We start from the raw sequence: 17949 nt of genomic DNA on the forward strand, positions 1-17949 counted from the left end.
TTAGTTTAAACTCTCCTGAACAGTTCCAGGAAACACGTCCTCAAGGATGTTGGTCCTCCTCCATTCAGATGTAACCCCTCCCTTTTGTACAGTTCATAACTTCCCCAGAAGAGAGCCCAATGATCCCGAAATCTGAAACCCTGCCCCGGTTCCTCGGCCAGACATTAATCTGGCAATTCACCCCATTCTAACCCTCACTGGCACATGGCACAGGCAGCAATCCAGAGATTACTATACTGGATGTCTTGCTTTTCAGCTTTCTACTTCACTCCCTAAATTCTCTCTACAGGACCTCTTCCATTTTCCTCCCTGTGGCTTTGGTGCCAGTATGTACTGAGACTTCTGGCTGCTCACCCTCCCCCTTTAGAATGCCATGGACCTGACCCAAGATGTTCCTGAACCTGGCATCTGGGAGGCAACATACCATCCGCGTGTCTCTATTGCATCCACTAATTTCTACTCCTCTAACTATGGAATCTCCTATCACCACGGCTGTCCTCTTCTCCCCTTCCCTTCTGAGCAACAGCACCAGACTCAGTACCAGAGATCCAGTCGCTATGGCTCCCTCGGTAGGTCGTTGTCCCCAACGGTATCTAAAGCAGGGGAATGGCTACAGGGGGTACTCTGCACTGGCTCCCCATTTCCTTTCAATCTCCTGACAGTCACCCATGTACCTGCCTCCTGCAACCTAGGGGTGACTACTTCTCTGTAGCTTCTACTCAATTTCCCGTATGAGTTGAAGGTAATTGATCCGCAGGTCTAGTTTCTTGACAGGTTCTCTGTGGAGCTGCAGCTCAGTGTGCCTGATGCAGATGTGGTTACCTGGGAGACTGGTGTCCCAGAATTCCCACATCTCAGACAAAGAGCACAGCACTGTCCCTGGAGCAATTCTCACTGCTCTAACTATGTACTAGCAGACAAAAAATGAAGATTGAAGAAGAAGAAACTTACCAGATATTTATCTTGCTTAAGCCTGTTGAGCCAAAGCCTCCCCATTCAAACACTGGTCCACTCACACAATGGCCGCTGTCCTTATTTTTATTTACCTTTGCTAATGAATTGCTATTTGACTGGCCTGCTGGAAAAAGCCAAAAACCCATAAAGGCTCTTTTTTAAAATTTTACAGACCTGTAAGTTGCCTCTTTTGCTCCCAATTTGATTGGGCTGCTGGAAAAAAATGTTTATGTTCATAGATTATGCTGCAGTGATGAAGATAACAGACATATTGCAGTGTAAATGAATGAAATAGAATGCAACCATTTTTTAAACACAGAAATTAACAACAAACTTCATTTCTACATCATTCATTGATTAGTTTCAGTGCATTGTCATCAATAATGATGCAAAATCATTCATTCACTCACAGAATTCATCCTCCCATCCTTCTAAGGCTAGCACTGTAGAGTAGGGGTTAGCATAGTGTTTTACATCACCGGTAATGGGCGTTCATTTCCTGCTGCTGTCTGTAAGGTGTTTGCACATTCTCCCTATGACCGCATGGGTTTCCTCCCACGTTCCGAAGATGTATAGATTAACAAGGGTTAGTAAATTGTGGGCATGTTTGTTGGTGCTGGAATCATGGTTACTCTTGCCGGCTGCCCCCAGCATACGTATGTTGAGACTGTGTTTGTCATTGATGCAAATGCTGCACTTCACTATGTTTTGATGTACATGAGACACATAAGGCTAATCTTTACAATCTTTAGAAGGCACAGTGAGTGCATAGCCAAAGAGGGAAAGGAAGAGTATTTGTTTGGAAAGAGGAACAAGTTCTTAAAAAAAACTTACACAATTGCATATTTGGATGTCATAAAGAGGGAAAAGAATGAACTGTTTAATGTGTTGTTTTTCTCATTGTAGAGGTCAGACTACAGGTACGTATTTTGAAATGGCACAAAGAAGGATAAAGTTCGGAAGATTTTTTTTTGAACCAATTTCCTTCTCTCAATTCCTTTGTGAAAAAGTTGTCCCTCAGGTCTCCTTTGAATCTTTCCCGTCTCATATTTAATCTATGCCCCATAGTTTTGGTCTCCTCTACCTTGTGGAAAAGACTATTACCATCCACTTTATCTATGCCTCTCTTAATCTTAAACATTTCTATTAGGTTGTCCCACATTCCCCTATGTTCCAAGGAATAAAGGTCTAGCCTAGCCAACCTCTCCGTATAACTCAGGCGCTCTGGTCCTGGCAAGATCTTTGTAAATCTTTTTTACACTCTTTCCAGTTTAACCACATTTTCCCTAAAACAGGGTGACCAAAATTGTGCATAGTACTCTGATTGTGGACTCATCATCGACTTGTACAGCTGCAACATAATGTCCCAACTCCAGTACTCACTGCCCTGATTGCTGACGTTCAAGTTCAGGTTATTGTCATTCAACCACCCACATACATAGCGCCAAACGAAACAACATTCCTCTGGACCAAGGTGCACAGCACAGTAAATATGATTCACAAACAGAACACATATTACTATATTACCACAAAAAAATGAACAAATAATAAGGTGCATATACAACACAAGTTAAATAGGGAACAGTATAACGCTAATGGTGCTTCAGATATGATAAGACGTGGTTGGTGGCAGGGAGTTCAGTAGCTTCACGGTCTGGGGGATGGATTTGCTTTCCCTCCTTGTCCTAATGCTACGGTACCACCTGCCTCATGGTAGGGGGTTAAAGAGATTGTTGGATGGATGGGAGGGATTATTGACAATGCATATGCAGCGCTCCTGATAAATGTCTCTGATGGGTGGATGAAAGACCCTGATCATCCTCTCTGCAGTCCTTGCCATCCAATCGTTTGCAGTTTAGTGCCTTGCAATTCCCATACCAGATATTGATGCAGCTGGTCAGGGCAATCTTGGTGCTCCTGTTAAAATTAGTTAAAGTGGGGGGAGGGGAGAGCCTCACTCACCTCAATTTCCTCAGGAAGTAGAGATGTCGCTGTGCTTTCTTGACCAAGGAGGTGGTGTTGAGGGACCAGATGAGATCATCCATTATATGAACTCCCAGAAACTTGGTGTCCTAATTCTCTCCACAGAGGAACCATGTACGTGTGTATGTGCAGTAAGGGGTAGTCAGCCTGCACCTTCCTGAAGTCCACAATCATCCCTTTAGCCTTGTTCACATTTTGTTTCAAGTTGTTATGCTCTGCCTCCTCTCTGAACATCGTCTCGTCATTGTTGTTGATGAAGCACTTGATCGGATGGAGAAGTGAGTCAGAGAGGTGATGTATATTGGAAAGTCAATCCAGCATAGGATTTATACTTTGAATGGCAGGGCACTATGAGTATAATGAATTAGGAGAACTTAAGAGTATAAGTGCATAGTTTATTGAAAACATTTAGCTGATGTGTCATCAGCGAGCTTGATGATTCAGTTTGAACTGATGCTAGCAGTGCAGTCATGCATCAGCAGCATGCATAGCAGTGGGCTGAGCATGCAGCCCTGGAGAGCACCTGTACTCAGCATGATGGAGCTACAAGACCAGCATGCTAAATGTTTTCAATAAACTATGCACTTATACTCTTAAGTTCTCCTAATTCATTATACTCTTAGTGCCCTGCCATTCAAAGTATAAATCCTATGCTGGATTGACTTTCCAATATACATCACCTCTCTGACTCACTTCTCCATCCGATCAAGTGCTCCATATAATCCATAATAACCTTCTTCACCATCAACTTGGCGCATGACCAAGTGGTTAAGGTGTTTGTCTAGTGATTTGAAGGTCACTAGTTCGAGCCTTGGCTGAGGTAGCGTGTGTGTCCTTGAGCAAGACACTTAACCACATGCTGCTCTGCGACAACACTGGTGCCAAGCTGTATGGGTCCTAACGCCCTTCCCTTGGACAACATCGCTGGTGTGGAGAGGGGAGACTTGCAACATGGACAATTGCTGGTCTTCCATACAATCTTGCCCAGGCCTGCGCCCTGGAAACCTTCCAAGGTGCAAATCCATGGTCTCATGAGACTAACGGATGCCCAAAACCATCAACAAAGCCACCTAATTTCATATCATCCTCAGCCTTACTGATCAAGCCTTATGCATTTGCGCCCAAATCATTTATATAAAAACAAGTAACGGGTTTACTGACCCCTGCGGAGCACCACTAGTGCTGGCCTCTTTTTCGAGAAACAACCTTCAACCACCACCCTCTGCTCTTACCTCTAAGACAATTTTGAATCCATCTAACTGGCTTTCCCCGGGTTCCATGGGACCTAACCTTACAGATTGGCCTACCATATGGGATCTTGTGGAAGGGATTGTTAAAGTCCAAACAGAAAACAGCTATTGTCCTATCGTCTACCTTTTTGGTTACCTCTTCAAAAAACTGCAGAAGGTTCATCAAGCACAACTTTCCATGCCCAAAGCAATGTTGATTCCTTCTAATCTGACTGTGTCCATTCCAAATGCTTGGTAGACTTTGTCCCTCCATAACTTTCCCACTACTGATGTCAACCTGACTGGTCTGTAGTTCTCATGCCTGCCCTTGCTACCCTTTTTAAATAATGGAACAACATTAGATACTTTCCAGTCTTTGGGAATGTCACAGTGGCTAAAAATATAGCAACTATCTCTGCAGGGTCATCCACAATTTCCTTTCAAGCTTCCCACAAAAACCAAGGATTCACTCAATTTGGCCCTGGGATTTATCCACTTTACTGTGCTTAGGCTGCAAATACCTCCTCCCTCATAACATGGATTTGCTCCAAAGCATCTCCAATTGTTTCCCTTATCTCTTGAACAATTATGACTTTCTCCTTAGTAAATAATAGTTGTTAAGACTGTCAAGATATAGGCAGCACTGCTGATATCTAAGGGACTTGCTCTCCCTTGCCATGCTTAGTATAGTTATAGAACCTCTTGGTATTTACCTTCCCTTGACTGCAAAATTAATCTTATACACTCTCTTTGCTCTCCTTATTTCCCCCATATCAGTATTCTTCCTAAACCTAATCGATTTTTGCTTCCATTTTTCCTGACCAGAGCCTCAATATCTCTCATCAGCCAAGGTTTCCTAATTTGCCAGGTTTACCTTTACCGTAAAAGAAACATGCTTCTGGACACTTGATATCACATTCTTAAAAGCTTCTCATTTGGCATTTGATCCTTTTCCTTCAAACGGGCTCACCTGTTACATCCTGTTGATTACCCCAGAATTTAGCCCTGCTCCAGTTTAGGACCATGACCAGTGGGCTGCTCTCTCTCTTTTCATTACTTTCTTGAAACTATTAGAATTATGGTCATTGGAGCCAAAGTGCTCCTGACTGCCACTTCAGTTACTCCCAGGAGGAAGTCTAATACTATACTTTCCCAAGTGAGGCCCTTTGTATATTGACTCAGGAAGCTTTCATGGACACATTTCACAAATTACATCCTCTCCAGCCCCTTAATAGTCTTGATGGCCCAGTACCATTATTTCACTGCACCTTTAGATACACTTTCTGGTTTTTTTTTCCCAGGCTACATTAAACTGTTGGTGACATCAAGCCATGAATGATCTGTTTTGTTGGTATTTAGAGGTCTGAGCAGGTTTAATGGTTAGGTTCAGTGAAGACCCCACAACTAATCTGCCATCCCACTCTTCTAGTAACCATTAGTTTATCCCTGGAGATCTAGAACCTTACTTTGATCCACTATTCTGATTAGTTATGGTACCCAATGTTCTTAAAAGGTATGTGTCCTCCTCCATTAATGTTTCCTGAATAACCTTGGCTGGATATTTGAGTTAAGTATGCTTATATACAGTGGAGAACATAAAAGCTCACATTGCATCAAGCATACAGGTATTTCAGTTGATGACTAGAATTGACTTCTGGTACTAGGTTGGGTTTATATTAATTGTGGGTGGAATGGGCTGCTGGCAATGGTGGTGGAGGCAGATATGATGGGGTCTTTTAAGAAAGTGCTAGATGGGTACACAGAGCTTAGAAAACTAGAGGGCTATCGGTAACCCTAGGTAATTTCTAATTCCTCTGGTAATTTAATCAAGATGAGCTATGCTGGCCTATAGCAAGAAAGAAGAAACACATTTGAAATCGGATCTTTCAGACTATTATTTCTTAAACAGGTTCACCCAACTTTCTGGACGGATCATGCCGCCACCTTGTGAAATGGGGTATTGGAAAAGGGTTATCTTACATCCGCAACATGACAATCAATCATGGAAAATTGCGAGCCAGTCAAATGGGCAGGTATTATGTTTATTCCCAGACGTTTTTCAAATACAAGCACAAGGATACAGCTGGTTATGAAGACCATTCTGTAAAACCCAATGAGCAACTGCTTGTGCAGTGTATATACAAGATGTCTACTTCCTACCCAACACCGATCCTCCTCATGAAAAGCGTAGGAACAAAATGTTGGGCAGCAAATGCTGAGTATGGTATGAATTCCATCTACCAAGGAGGACTTTTTGAATTAGAAGCTGGTGATGAAATATTCGTAACTATCTCTGACAGAGAGTTGATGGATGATAATGAGGCATCTAGCTACTTTGGATCCTTTAGACTGGATTTGTAAGATTGAATGAAGTATCATTTTATAAAGAGCTACTTGTTCAAAATTAATTCATTGAATCAAACAACTACCATAAAATCAGTTTTACTGGTCTTTTGTCCAAAACTTGAGCTAACTTGAGAATTGTCTATAAGAATTTTACTTTCAGTTGAGTAAAATGTGTTAAATGACCAATATAGCTCAGTTCAGAAAGATCTTTGTTATCAACTTCACACAGCTGGTGTATACAGCTCCAGCTGTAGTAGTCAAAAAACTGAATGAGTTCTTCTCTGATTTTGTGGAAGTACCAAAGCTCCTGATTTGCCCGAACTTCCCCTCTCAAAAGACAGATACACTTGTATGGTAAATTGAGATATTCCCCCACAAACAAATAAGTCACTCATTAGCAGTTGATAATGGAGAACAGGGGAAAGTATCTGCTAAAAGTAAAAAAATGGAGCCACAGTCCATGCCTCTGAAGGTTAAAAAATCCATGCTTCAAAACATCACTATGCCGCTGGAAGGTGACGAGGATATGGATTAAGAGAACTGCATTGTTAAAGAGTTTTGGTATGGATATATAAATTTGTAGAAGTGTTACAGGAGTCAAAACTTTCTCTTACACAAATACACTTTTACCGTACCAAGTCCCTGATGCCTTTTGAACTGCACCATTGAACTGCTTTATACTTGAAATGGGAATTTCAGCATTCTTGCTTCTAACTTAAACTTTTCCCCCTTCATGTGGCCCCTTTGATTCTTCTACTCATCTTCCAATTTCTGCAAGTGGGCTACTGAAAAACATGTATGCCCACCAACATTTCCAACTTGCTTCCATGTCATTCTATTCCACTCTCCCTGTTCCTCTGTTCTGTCATAATTGTATTAGGATGCCACCTTCCACCCAAGTCGTTCCACAACTGATTTCCCTCCAGTCTTCCCTCCCACCTTTCTATCCTTCCAAGCATTCATTTACCTCATTTCCTCCATATCACAGACATTCTCAGTGTGCTGCAGTGACCAAATATATCCTCCTCTTTCTTTTCAGAATATTAAAACAGTGTTCTACAACCCTTTCTACTCTTTCAGCAGCTGGTCCCCCCCCACAACACAATCATATAAATGTATGGGAGAAGCAACGTTCGCCTTGCTTCTTCCTTAGTGTCCACTGAACCAAACACACTTGACAAGGGAACCAGCAATTTACTTATTTTCCACCAAGTTAGCATTCTCTGCTCATGATGCAACCTCCATTAGTTTAGGGAAACCTAATTTACATTAGGTGATAAACACAAAAGATGCTGGAGGAACTCAGCAGATCAGGCAGCATCTGTGGAGGGGAATAAATAGTCGATGTTTCAGGTCGAGGTCCTTCAGCAGGGCTGGAAGAGGGGGGAAAACAGAATAAGTTGTGGGGAAGGGAAGGAGAACACACTGGCAGGTGATAGGTGAAGCTAGGTGAGGGGGAAGGTGGCAGATTGGGTGAGACTGATCTAGTAGTTTTTCATTTTAATTCCTCTCACACACTCTTGAGTTTAGCCTCTAGCAGTGTTGCTCTATTGGAAGTTTGAAGGCATAATTTCATCTTTTGACCTGGGAACCTCCAATTTTAAAGCTAATATTAAGTTCAAATAACTTCAGAACAAAACTTTAGATTCCACTATTTCATACCATGAGCTGGTAATAGTTCTAAAATTGCCATTTAATGTTTATGCTAACTTCTGTTACTTCAAATCATGACTCTTTTGTCTTTTAATCGCTGCAGTTTGTCTTCCATTGTATCACACACCTCAACTTATTCTCTCTCCCACAATGACCTGTACTTCTCTCTCTCCCTCTACTGTATTCATTTTTTCTTATCTACAGCCAGACAACACCTTACACACCTAGCTTCTTCCAGTTTTGACAAAAAAAGATGCTGACCTAATTTTAATGTAGGTCCTCTTCTCACAGATAATGTTTGATGCTACTGTGTACTTCTGGCAATTTATTTTTATTTCATACTGGAGAAGAGAATATTTGAGATTGACTTAAAATTATTTTAACATGCCCAAGATTCCTACTTTATCAAGTAAATATCGCATTTCATTTGAAAACTATAACTGCATGTCTTTATCAGAGTGTTAAAGGTAATTGCTCTTCACCCACATGGCAGCTGTTTAAACCAGTTTGTGTATTTTGTACATACTGTACTCTTACTGATGATGTATCAATACAAGGTATCAGTTTCAATGTACCAGATTTGGAATAAACTGTACTCATTAAACAATGTAGAAGAATATTTTTTAATTCAGTTATGTATCCAGTACAAGAAATTACATATTTGATTTGAAAAGGTGAAAATGACATAATAAATTATTTCAGTAGAGCAATGTTAACTATTATCATATGAGTCTTCTGAGATCGGTCAGCAATGCCAATACATTACAATATATTTAAGATTAAATAAAAAGGTAAATTGTGATATGATCATTTCCAATTGATGCATATAGTAACTATGGTACATTGTTACCAGTTTTGGGGTTAACTTGTGGTGCTGAAAAACAATTTACTAATTTGGGCTAGACAACTAAATACCACCACCTACCACTAAAACATTTGAATTTATTTTTGCTTTCTGAAATGTAATTGTCATAGTAAAAGCCAAATCTGGCTTTCAGAATGCAATAGTTATCTCGCTGACCAAAAGAATAATTGTAGGTATATTTAAACTCTAGAATTATGTCCAAATTCTTTTTCAATAGCAAAGATTACAATGGTGATTTTTTTTTTAAACTGTCAATTTGAATACTTGAGATTTATAATCTAAACTGCAAGGAGTACATAGAGTAAAAGTCTATTCAAAACAGAGTGAACAATCATTAGGTCATTTCAATTAGCTAGATGTGAATAAATTGTGCACAAAAGTCAAACGTTTTTTCCTACCTGTTGAATTATTGACTTACTGGGCTAGAGATACATATAGACCAGAAACAAGACTCCTGTTGCAAGGAGTGGGGATTCAAGGTCTAGTTAGACACCCAAATTAGTGACTGGTAAATTCCTGCTAAGACACTAGATTGCAGATTTAAAGTGTGCTTTATATTGTGCCTTTCAACATCTGTACATGTGTTGTAATGAGGATTTAAAAAAAAAAATTATTGTTTAAAGAAGGCAACCAATCTTAACAAAGTCAGGAAGCATAACAGCAATAAGTTAATAGCTTGAAAATCATTTTCACAGATTTTTAGTTGAGGGACAATTTTGGCCTGGACAGCAGCTCTTCTTTGGATGTAAATATTGTGCAACAGACTAAGCCTCAGTTTAATGCCTCATCCAAATGATGAGCTCTACAATAGCACAGAATTCCCATAGTATTGACACTAAAATTCCAGACAAGGTCTATCTTGAACCTCTAGAATGGGGATTGAATCCATGATGTATCAAAGCTGGCAAAGTAGTACCATCACTGTACAAAACCTAACACTTCAAGGTTCAGGGAGATTTAGACTTGCATTATAATGGAGAAAAATAATCTCCATTTGCAACTCATTTTTTATGTAAAATAATCTTCATAGAATTTCAACATCAGGTTTAAATTTATACCTGTACAGTGACACCATTCCATTAAGACAACTATTTCTGTACGTGGCTTCTCACCTTCTTGCGATTTAGAATCCCCAGAAACACATGCCAAGCTAAACTTTGGTCAGCTTTACTGCAGCAAAATAGTACTTCTAATTCATCCACCAAAAGTCTTGATGGCCTCTGAAGCAACAATTTGAACAATTACTGCCAAATCATGGATGGCCTTACTCTATGGAGTCATGCCAAATTGTGACTGATTGATTTACACTCTGCCTTCTGTCCTCCCTTCCCATATTCCTCAGAAATTTTCCCAATCTTACTTCTAGCTTCCTTCAATTTGTAATTTGTACATAGAAAATATTTAAAAGCAACTTCCAATGATAACCAGACAGATTGAAAAATGACATCATCAGCTTAGTAGTATAAATATTTCAAAGTTTGATTATAACCCAGAGCTCGGGTTTCAGCTGCCCTACTGAGAAACAAAGAGAGAAGATCACACCAGATGCATAGATAATTGATTTATGATTCATTGCATTTGAAGATACTCTGGGTATGAACTCAGCACCATAACCAGATCTGTCCATTGTGCTTCACAGTGATGTGCAAGTGACAGGATTTACTTCAGAATTCATTCTTATAATAAAGCATATACAACTAGAATTATGCAAAACATTTATGAAACTGTAGTGATAGCTAGAAAATATAAAATCATTTTTTGTAACATAGCTTGTTAAATTTTTAATCAATTATTCTGAAAACATCTATTTCCATCAAATTTGATACGTGAAGAAATGACTAGCGATCTGGCAGATACAAAGATATTGACAAAGCTCTGTTCAATATAAGATGGATGGAAAACATCTTTAATTTCTCCCAGTTTAATAAAAACTCTCAGCTACACTTGCGGGATAAAGCCAGCCACAGGCTGCTATAGCGCCTTTATAGTTGTCAACCAATTTGCAGACACGAGTTTTTAACCATACTTCCCATACAATTGGAATGTCCTGAGGCAATGTGCATTCTCAATATGTCAGAAATAATCTACATGTACAAATTCTGTGTCATACACTCATACACCATGGTTTCAAATAAATAAAAATGGATTGACCTGCAGAAGACATCACTGAGATCTGGCTCAATGACGAACCATCACATTTCACATATACTTAGTAGTAGAGCATCACTTTGGGTAAAAAAGAAAATACAGATGTGATAACCCACTCCATGAGTTACACAACAAAGGAAAGTGCTGCTTTCTTCCAAACAAAAAAATCTGTAATATCCATGTCGATATGTGATATTTTTCACACATACAAATCAGCCCCCTAGAACTAGTAGAGTGATCCATTTTAATGAAGATTATTTGAGAAATTTTCCATGTATTCATATAACACCCAAAAGATTAATTCATCTGATTTTAGCTATATAACTTGATACTATACTATTTTGTAGTCATGTAAACATTTATGTTAGAGTAAAGATAGATGACATGTGGATACCACATAGCTGCTGGCATGAATGATCTACTCCACTCTGTATTGGGAGGAGAGGGACGGTGAAACAAAAATGAACTATTTTACTCAGAATTCTTTTAAATACAACTTAAAAATTACTTGTGGTAAAGAAAATTTCAGGGGATAAATGGGTTCCATTAATCTCACAGTACAGGGTATCAACTTCATACTTCATTACAATACCAAAGTTGAGGTATTCTAATCTCAAGGTTCAAAGATTCATCATTTTGGTTATCTGCTGGTAAAGCCCAAATAATTTATAAACCTTGTGCTTAATGTTACCACTGCTACAACACATTTAATAAAAAATTGAAGTAGTAAACACTTAATCTATTTCTCCATTCAATCACCACATACTTCCACAGTGCTGATCAAAGAAAAACTTCAGAGACAATTTCTATAGATCACATAGTGCAATTGAAAGTCAGGTGTTTATCTATTGTGGTATGGCTATCCCTCTTCATAAGGAGATTAAGGTAAGATGCAAAAACCAGTCATAGCATGTTACCATGAATAAAAATATTCTCTGTAATATCTATTAGTATGAATAGAGCTTTATTTTAATTAAACATAATGGAGTCAGGGTCTTGGTTGGCCATCTGAGCAATGTGCTTCAATATATCTTTTTTGGTGATAATACCTAGGAGTCGCCTGCAATAGAAGAGAAGCAGTTAGTGTTGGTCCCTGGAAATAAATGATAAATTGCTGCATTTATACAAACATTCTGCAGATGCTGGAAATCTTGAGACAAAAAAAAAAAAATTGCTGGATGAACTCAGCAGGTCAGGCAGCATCTATGGAGGAGTATAAACAGTCAACATTTCAGCTGAGAAGTGAATATCAATTTTCTAATTTCCAGTAATTACTCCCTCTTTTTTCCATTTCCCATTCTGGTTATTCTCTTTCAATCTCTCTTCTCACTTGCCCATCACCTGTGTCTGGTTCCCTTCCTTCTTTCCTTTCTTCTATTAGGTGCCTTCTTCTTCAGCCCTTTACCTCTTCCAACCATTCCCCTCCTCCCCCCCCCCCCAAAGACTCCTATGTTATTCCCACTTCCCCACCTTCTTCCTCATCTGGACTCACCTATTTCCTACCAGCTTGTACTCCTCTCTCCTCTCCCCGAACCTCCTGGTTCTGGCTTCTGCCCCTTTCCTTTCCAGTCCTGGTGAAGGACCTTGGGCAAAACATTGACTGCTTATTCCCCTCCACAGATGCTGAGTTCCTCCAGCACTGTGTGTCCTGCTGCATTTAAAGCTAGCATTATAAAGCATGCAAGAATCAATCTGAAGTATCGCTGCACTCCTTCTATGACAAGTATTCTTTCCCAAGGTAGGGAAACCAGACCCGCATACAATATTCCAAGCACACACACACCACAGCTGTATATAATTAGTGAGGTGTCTTTACTTTTTTTATTTAAAATGTTTACAGTGAAGATCAACAAACCACTTGCTTCCCTAATGCACATTAGAAAATAAGTATATTAATGTTCAGTGATTTACACCGAAGTACCTCTGAACATTAGCACCTGTTAATTGTTCACTTTGAAAAACATCCAGTTCTTCCAATTTTAACCAAAATGAATGACCTCTTTTTTTAAACACATGTTTTTGTCCATTCGCATGATCTCTCGATATCCAGTTGAAGACCCTCTGCACTATCCTCAAAACACGCACGGTCATCCATCAGGACATCATCAGCAAACCCCAGAGTACAGTTGGTCCTCTTTTCTAAACGTAGATTGTGAGATGGGACCCCAGCACCGATCCCTGTAACAACCCACTAGCCATAGACTAAAACCCAAAAATGATCTTTATTCTTTCCATTTTCAGTCTGTTAACAAATCCTCAACACAGCACTATATTTCCCTGATCCATCTAACAAATTTTGCTTAATAGCAATTACACTTTATCCTTCACTGTTCTATTAGTTACAACTTCAAAAAGACTTTTGTCAGACACGATCTTCCTTTCCTAAATCCAAGTTGACTCTTCCCAATCCTATTTTCTAAATGCTCTGCTACCATCCCCTGAGCACAATTCCTCCCATTCTTTCTCTAATTCCTATCTCAAGTAGTAAAGTTACATTTGCTCCCTTCTAATCTATAGGAGTAGTTCTACAGTCCATGCAACTTTGGAAGATGACAACAGACGCAGCATTTTCCAAAACCTTGAGATGTGGTTCAGAAGATTATGGGAATTAATAGCCTCCAGTCTCATTTATTTCTTCATACCTTTTACTTTACCAAATTACTTATAGCTCTTCATTCACTCATGACCTAACTTCAGATGTTTTTGGAATATTGTGTTTTCTTTCATAAAGGCAACCTTAAAGCAACATGCATTTTCAGTAAATTGTGCATCAATCTCTGAAACACCAGCTATCATTTGTCTATTTTAATGTGGTTTCTCAATCTATCATAGTCAACTTATGGTTAGGGACTTTATTTTGGTTTAAGATTCTGATTTCTGACTGATATGTCAGAAATAAGGTGTTTTGATAACATAAAATATATTACAAAATATATATTTTTCCTTTCATTGTTTCTATATTGTAAGACAATTTTTCCAGCCACTTGCGTTTTCACTTGCACCAAATGGCATTTACTGATAACTGAAGGCCATTCAATCCAAGTGACAGGAGAGAAGGTATAAGGCAGTATGGGCATTCAAGGATCTCCTTACCGAAGAACTAACTCAAAGACTTAGCTCAAATTGCCCCTAGCACTCAACTTGTTTAGTTTTTACTCATGTTCAGCTTTAATCAGCAAGTGTTAAATTACAACATTAATACTAGAGTGTTCTCACCATTTGTAAAATAACTTGTGGTGGAAAAGTTTGAGTGTCTGCTTCGTTAATAAATTTATTTTATTTTGTGGATGATGTGAGATTATACATTTGAATAATTGCTGCCAATGAAATGCTCAGCTAACGTTGTTAATCTTTTCAGAGTTGCTTCCTTTAGGGATTATTAAGATTTCAGCAATACTGCAGCTCAGTCCTAATCTAAATCAATATACTATAAGGGACTAATTCAGTCTAGTCCTCAGACTAGTAATTTTACCTTGATTCACTTCAAGTAAAGACTGGATTTGAATTGGGAGAGGGAGATAGTGCTGGACAAAATGCTCAGTTTTTGTAGGCTATTTCTACACCATGGTGCATAGAACACAACAGAATGTGATTCAAAAACATTTATTGCTATATTGCTACTTGTTTTGCAATGAGATGATAGGTGTGTGCACGAGTTTACAATTAAAGCTGAATGAAGGATTTATCTAGGATTATTGAGTCACATGCAAACCATATAGTCCTTCTCAGATTTAGTGCGTGGATCTATTTTCTAGGTAGAAACATGAAAAGCTTTAACATTCTTGATTAACAAGTGATGGAGATGCTAGTTAAAAATGAGAGCTAATATGCTGAAGTAATTTTATATACTCACAGCAGCAGTTGAAGTAACTATAAGTTTGAAAGTAGGTTTTATTTATTTATTAGGATACAGTGTGGAATAGGTTCTTCCAGCCCTTCGAGCCACAACAACCAGCGATACCCCAATTTAATCCTAGCATAATTACAAAATAATTTACAATGACCAATTAATCTACCAACCGGTGCATCTTTGGACTGTGGGAGGAAACTGGAGCACCAGGAGGAAACTCACGTGGTCACGGGGGAACATACAAACTCTTTACAGGTAGTGGCGAGAATTGAACCGGGATCGCAGGCACTGTAAAGCATTGTGCTAACCACCACCCACTGTACCACCCCATTTTTGAAGAATATTCATAAAACACAAAAATATTTTTCTCTTAAGTACAAATAGAAGACTACCATTAGAGAACCAGATATTTAACACTGTAATACTTACCCATTGTGGGTAACAAGACACTGTCTTAAGCCCAGTTTGCGGAATATGTCAACCACTATTTCCATAGGTGTATGGTCTGTGACTGTAAATGGACTCAAATCTAGTATGGCACGAAGTTTGAGTGCAGCAGGGCTGTTTGGAAGTTGCACTGGAGAGTGTTCAGTAAAATAAATATTAGACGTGCTTACAACCCCATCTTGTCGTTTCCTTCCATTTTCTGTAAGCAGACGTACAATCAAAACTTTAAACATTTTTATTCTTTCTGTACCAATTCATTACCAGTTACAATTATTAACATATGGATAGCTAATGTCAAGGGAATCAAAACATTTTAATTTCATAGCATGCAGAATATAGAAATATTTTCAGTTCACTTAACAGCAAAAGCAAAACATTTAAATGACCAAAAATGAAAAGTGCAGAGAATTTACTTACAACTATAACAAGCTGCATTTTTTATTATAAGCTGCACTTTTATTCATCTGGCTTTCATGCTTCTGGAATTTTAGCGTAATTGACAAAAACTTGTTTTTAATGAAAATTAGTCTAAACAATTTTAGTGTATGCAAGTGGCCTTAAAATATAGAATTATGGTGCAAAACATCATAATTTAAAGGGATAAAAATGGCTGAAAGTACACTGCAAGTTAGTTTGGCTATTGCACTTTGAGCAAATCATCAATAATCAATACTGCAGAATGCAAATCCCACAATTTGTGCACAGTCAGCCTTTATATCCTTCATGAACTATTCTAGATAAACTTAAAAGATACCAGCTGCTTGCAGTGCAAAAATGATTTTAAAAAATTCAACATTTATCTGTTATAAATATATTAAACTGTTTTACGCCATTTACTCTGAATAATCTATGTAGCACTAAGTATCTCAGTCTCCTCATGTTTAATAATGCAAATGTAATGGAAAACTAATTTCAGGGTTGCATATGATGACACATATGAACTTTGAACTCCACCATGGCATTATCCAAAGCAATGGAGCATAAAAGATAAAGTTACTGCCTCACTAATACCTATATTAAAAAGAGGCCCCTCATCAACACCTGATAATTACTTAAAAGGCATTATACAACGCTTCCAAAACAAAACCTTAGGCAAAACGTAGCCTTAATCATTAGATCATTCCCAATTAATTATCAATAAACTGTTAGTTAACTTTATCAATTTGTTGAAGTTAGAATTAAATATCATCTATCCCCATGAATTCACCATTTCTTGTGTCAGTGGACAGGATTAAGTGATGTATTTTCTTTTATAAAAATACAATACTGCACCCAATGGATATCGGAAATAAACAGAATGCTGGAAAAACTCAGGTCAGGCAGCATCTGAACTCACTGTTTCAAGTCAATGACCCTTTAAATTAGTAGGATCATTGATCAGAAACTTCATTTATACAATTACATCTTTTATTCTTAAAAATATTGTTTTGTTTCATACTCACCAATTGAAATTATTAAGTCTCTTCTCAGGACAAAACCAACAAGTCGCTGGGATTCCTTTGATACTATTACAGGGAATCCACTATAGGTGGTTTCATTAATAATTGCCTCCACGTCTTCTACCTTCATACCATCCTGAGTGAGACTTGTCAGAGGAGAGTCATTACGCCGAGGTCTCATAACATCCATTGCTAATGTCTTATGAGTAAATTCTTCCTTTGCCTCCAGGAATGGATAACCGTTCAGTCGAATATGTGCTTCATATATGCCCTCTCGTCCAACTGCATCAGACACCCATTTACTGGTCATTACGGCAGCCATTAATGGGACAATATATTCCAGTCCACCCGTTAGTTCAAACATGATAACTACTAATGATACCGTCATCCTGGTCACGCCACCTGCAGAAACAGGATTCAAGAGATTAAACAGGATACATAGCATGCAATTTCAAATTTCTTTCCCCCCGACACAGTAACCATTCAAGAGGACCAGTATGATCGATCAACTCAACTGTTGGTCATTCTTTACACCAGTTTAGAATATAGAAAATTTGACATATCATCTTCTGAATAGGTAGATAATCTACTGATTGATCCTCAGACACAAACACTCCATACCATACACTTACAATCTGTGTCACTATCACCCCTTATTTTTCTTCAGGAATTATTCTATACAAACCCAAGATGCTAGAATTTTACATTATGTTTCATTTCAAAAATTAATCATAGCAGAACATTCAGTACTCTTGAGCAATATATCTATGATTTCATAGACTGCTTAAACAACTAATGCATCATTGTCAGCCATAACATTTTATTAGTACATACACCATAACATGTTTAAAAACTAAAATAAAATTGCCTGTAACCGTCAATTTTTTCCCCATTTTACAATTCTTTGCATGTGTTCCACCAGCAGTCATCTCTCTGTACTTCATTTATAAACACTTTCAATTAATGGTAGTACTACTTATCCACCTTCATATTTTCCCCCTCACTTTTTCCATTTGTTTTCCTAGTTTTTTTTTA

The 17949-nt window shown here is 38.3% G+C and overlaps 2 protein-coding genes across 10 annotated transcripts in view; one reads left to right on the plus strand and one right to left on the minus strand.

Annotated features, from left to right (window-relative positions):
- The window catches only part of tnfsf10l (TNF superfamily member 10, like), a 26127-nt gene extending 17215 nt beyond the window's left edge, over positions 1–8912 (plus strand). For both annotated transcript variants that reach the window (XM_072270691.1, XM_072270692.1), the window contains exon 5: positions 6076–8912. In XM_072270691.1, the coding sequence (XP_072126792.1) occupies positions 6076–6527 (452 nt within the window). In that variant the 3' untranslated portion in view covers positions 6528–8912. The remainder of the gene's footprint in view (positions 1–6075) is intronic.
- clcn5b (chloride channel, voltage-sensitive 5b) overlaps positions 8781–17949 on the minus strand; it is a 130629-nt gene continuing 121460 nt past the window's right edge. For all 8 annotated transcript variants that reach the window (XM_072270687.1, XM_072270682.1, XM_072270683.1 and 5 more), the window contains 3 exons: positions 16918–17316; positions 15458–15674; positions 8781–12238 (listed from right to left, as the gene is read on the minus strand). In XM_072270687.1, coding sequence (XP_072126788.1) covers positions 12148–12238; positions 15458–15674; positions 16918–17316 — 707 coding nt within the window. In that variant the 3' untranslated portion in view covers positions 8781–12147. The remainder of the gene's footprint in view (positions 12239–15457; positions 15675–16917; positions 17317–17949) is intronic.

The sequence above is a fragment of the Mobula birostris genome, chromosome 10, assembly GCF_030028105.1.
Source record: "Mobula birostris isolate sMobBir1 chromosome 10, sMobBir1.hap1, whole genome shotgun sequence".
NCBI lineage: Eukaryota > Metazoa > Chordata > Chondrichthyes > Myliobatiformes > Myliobatidae > Mobula > Mobula birostris.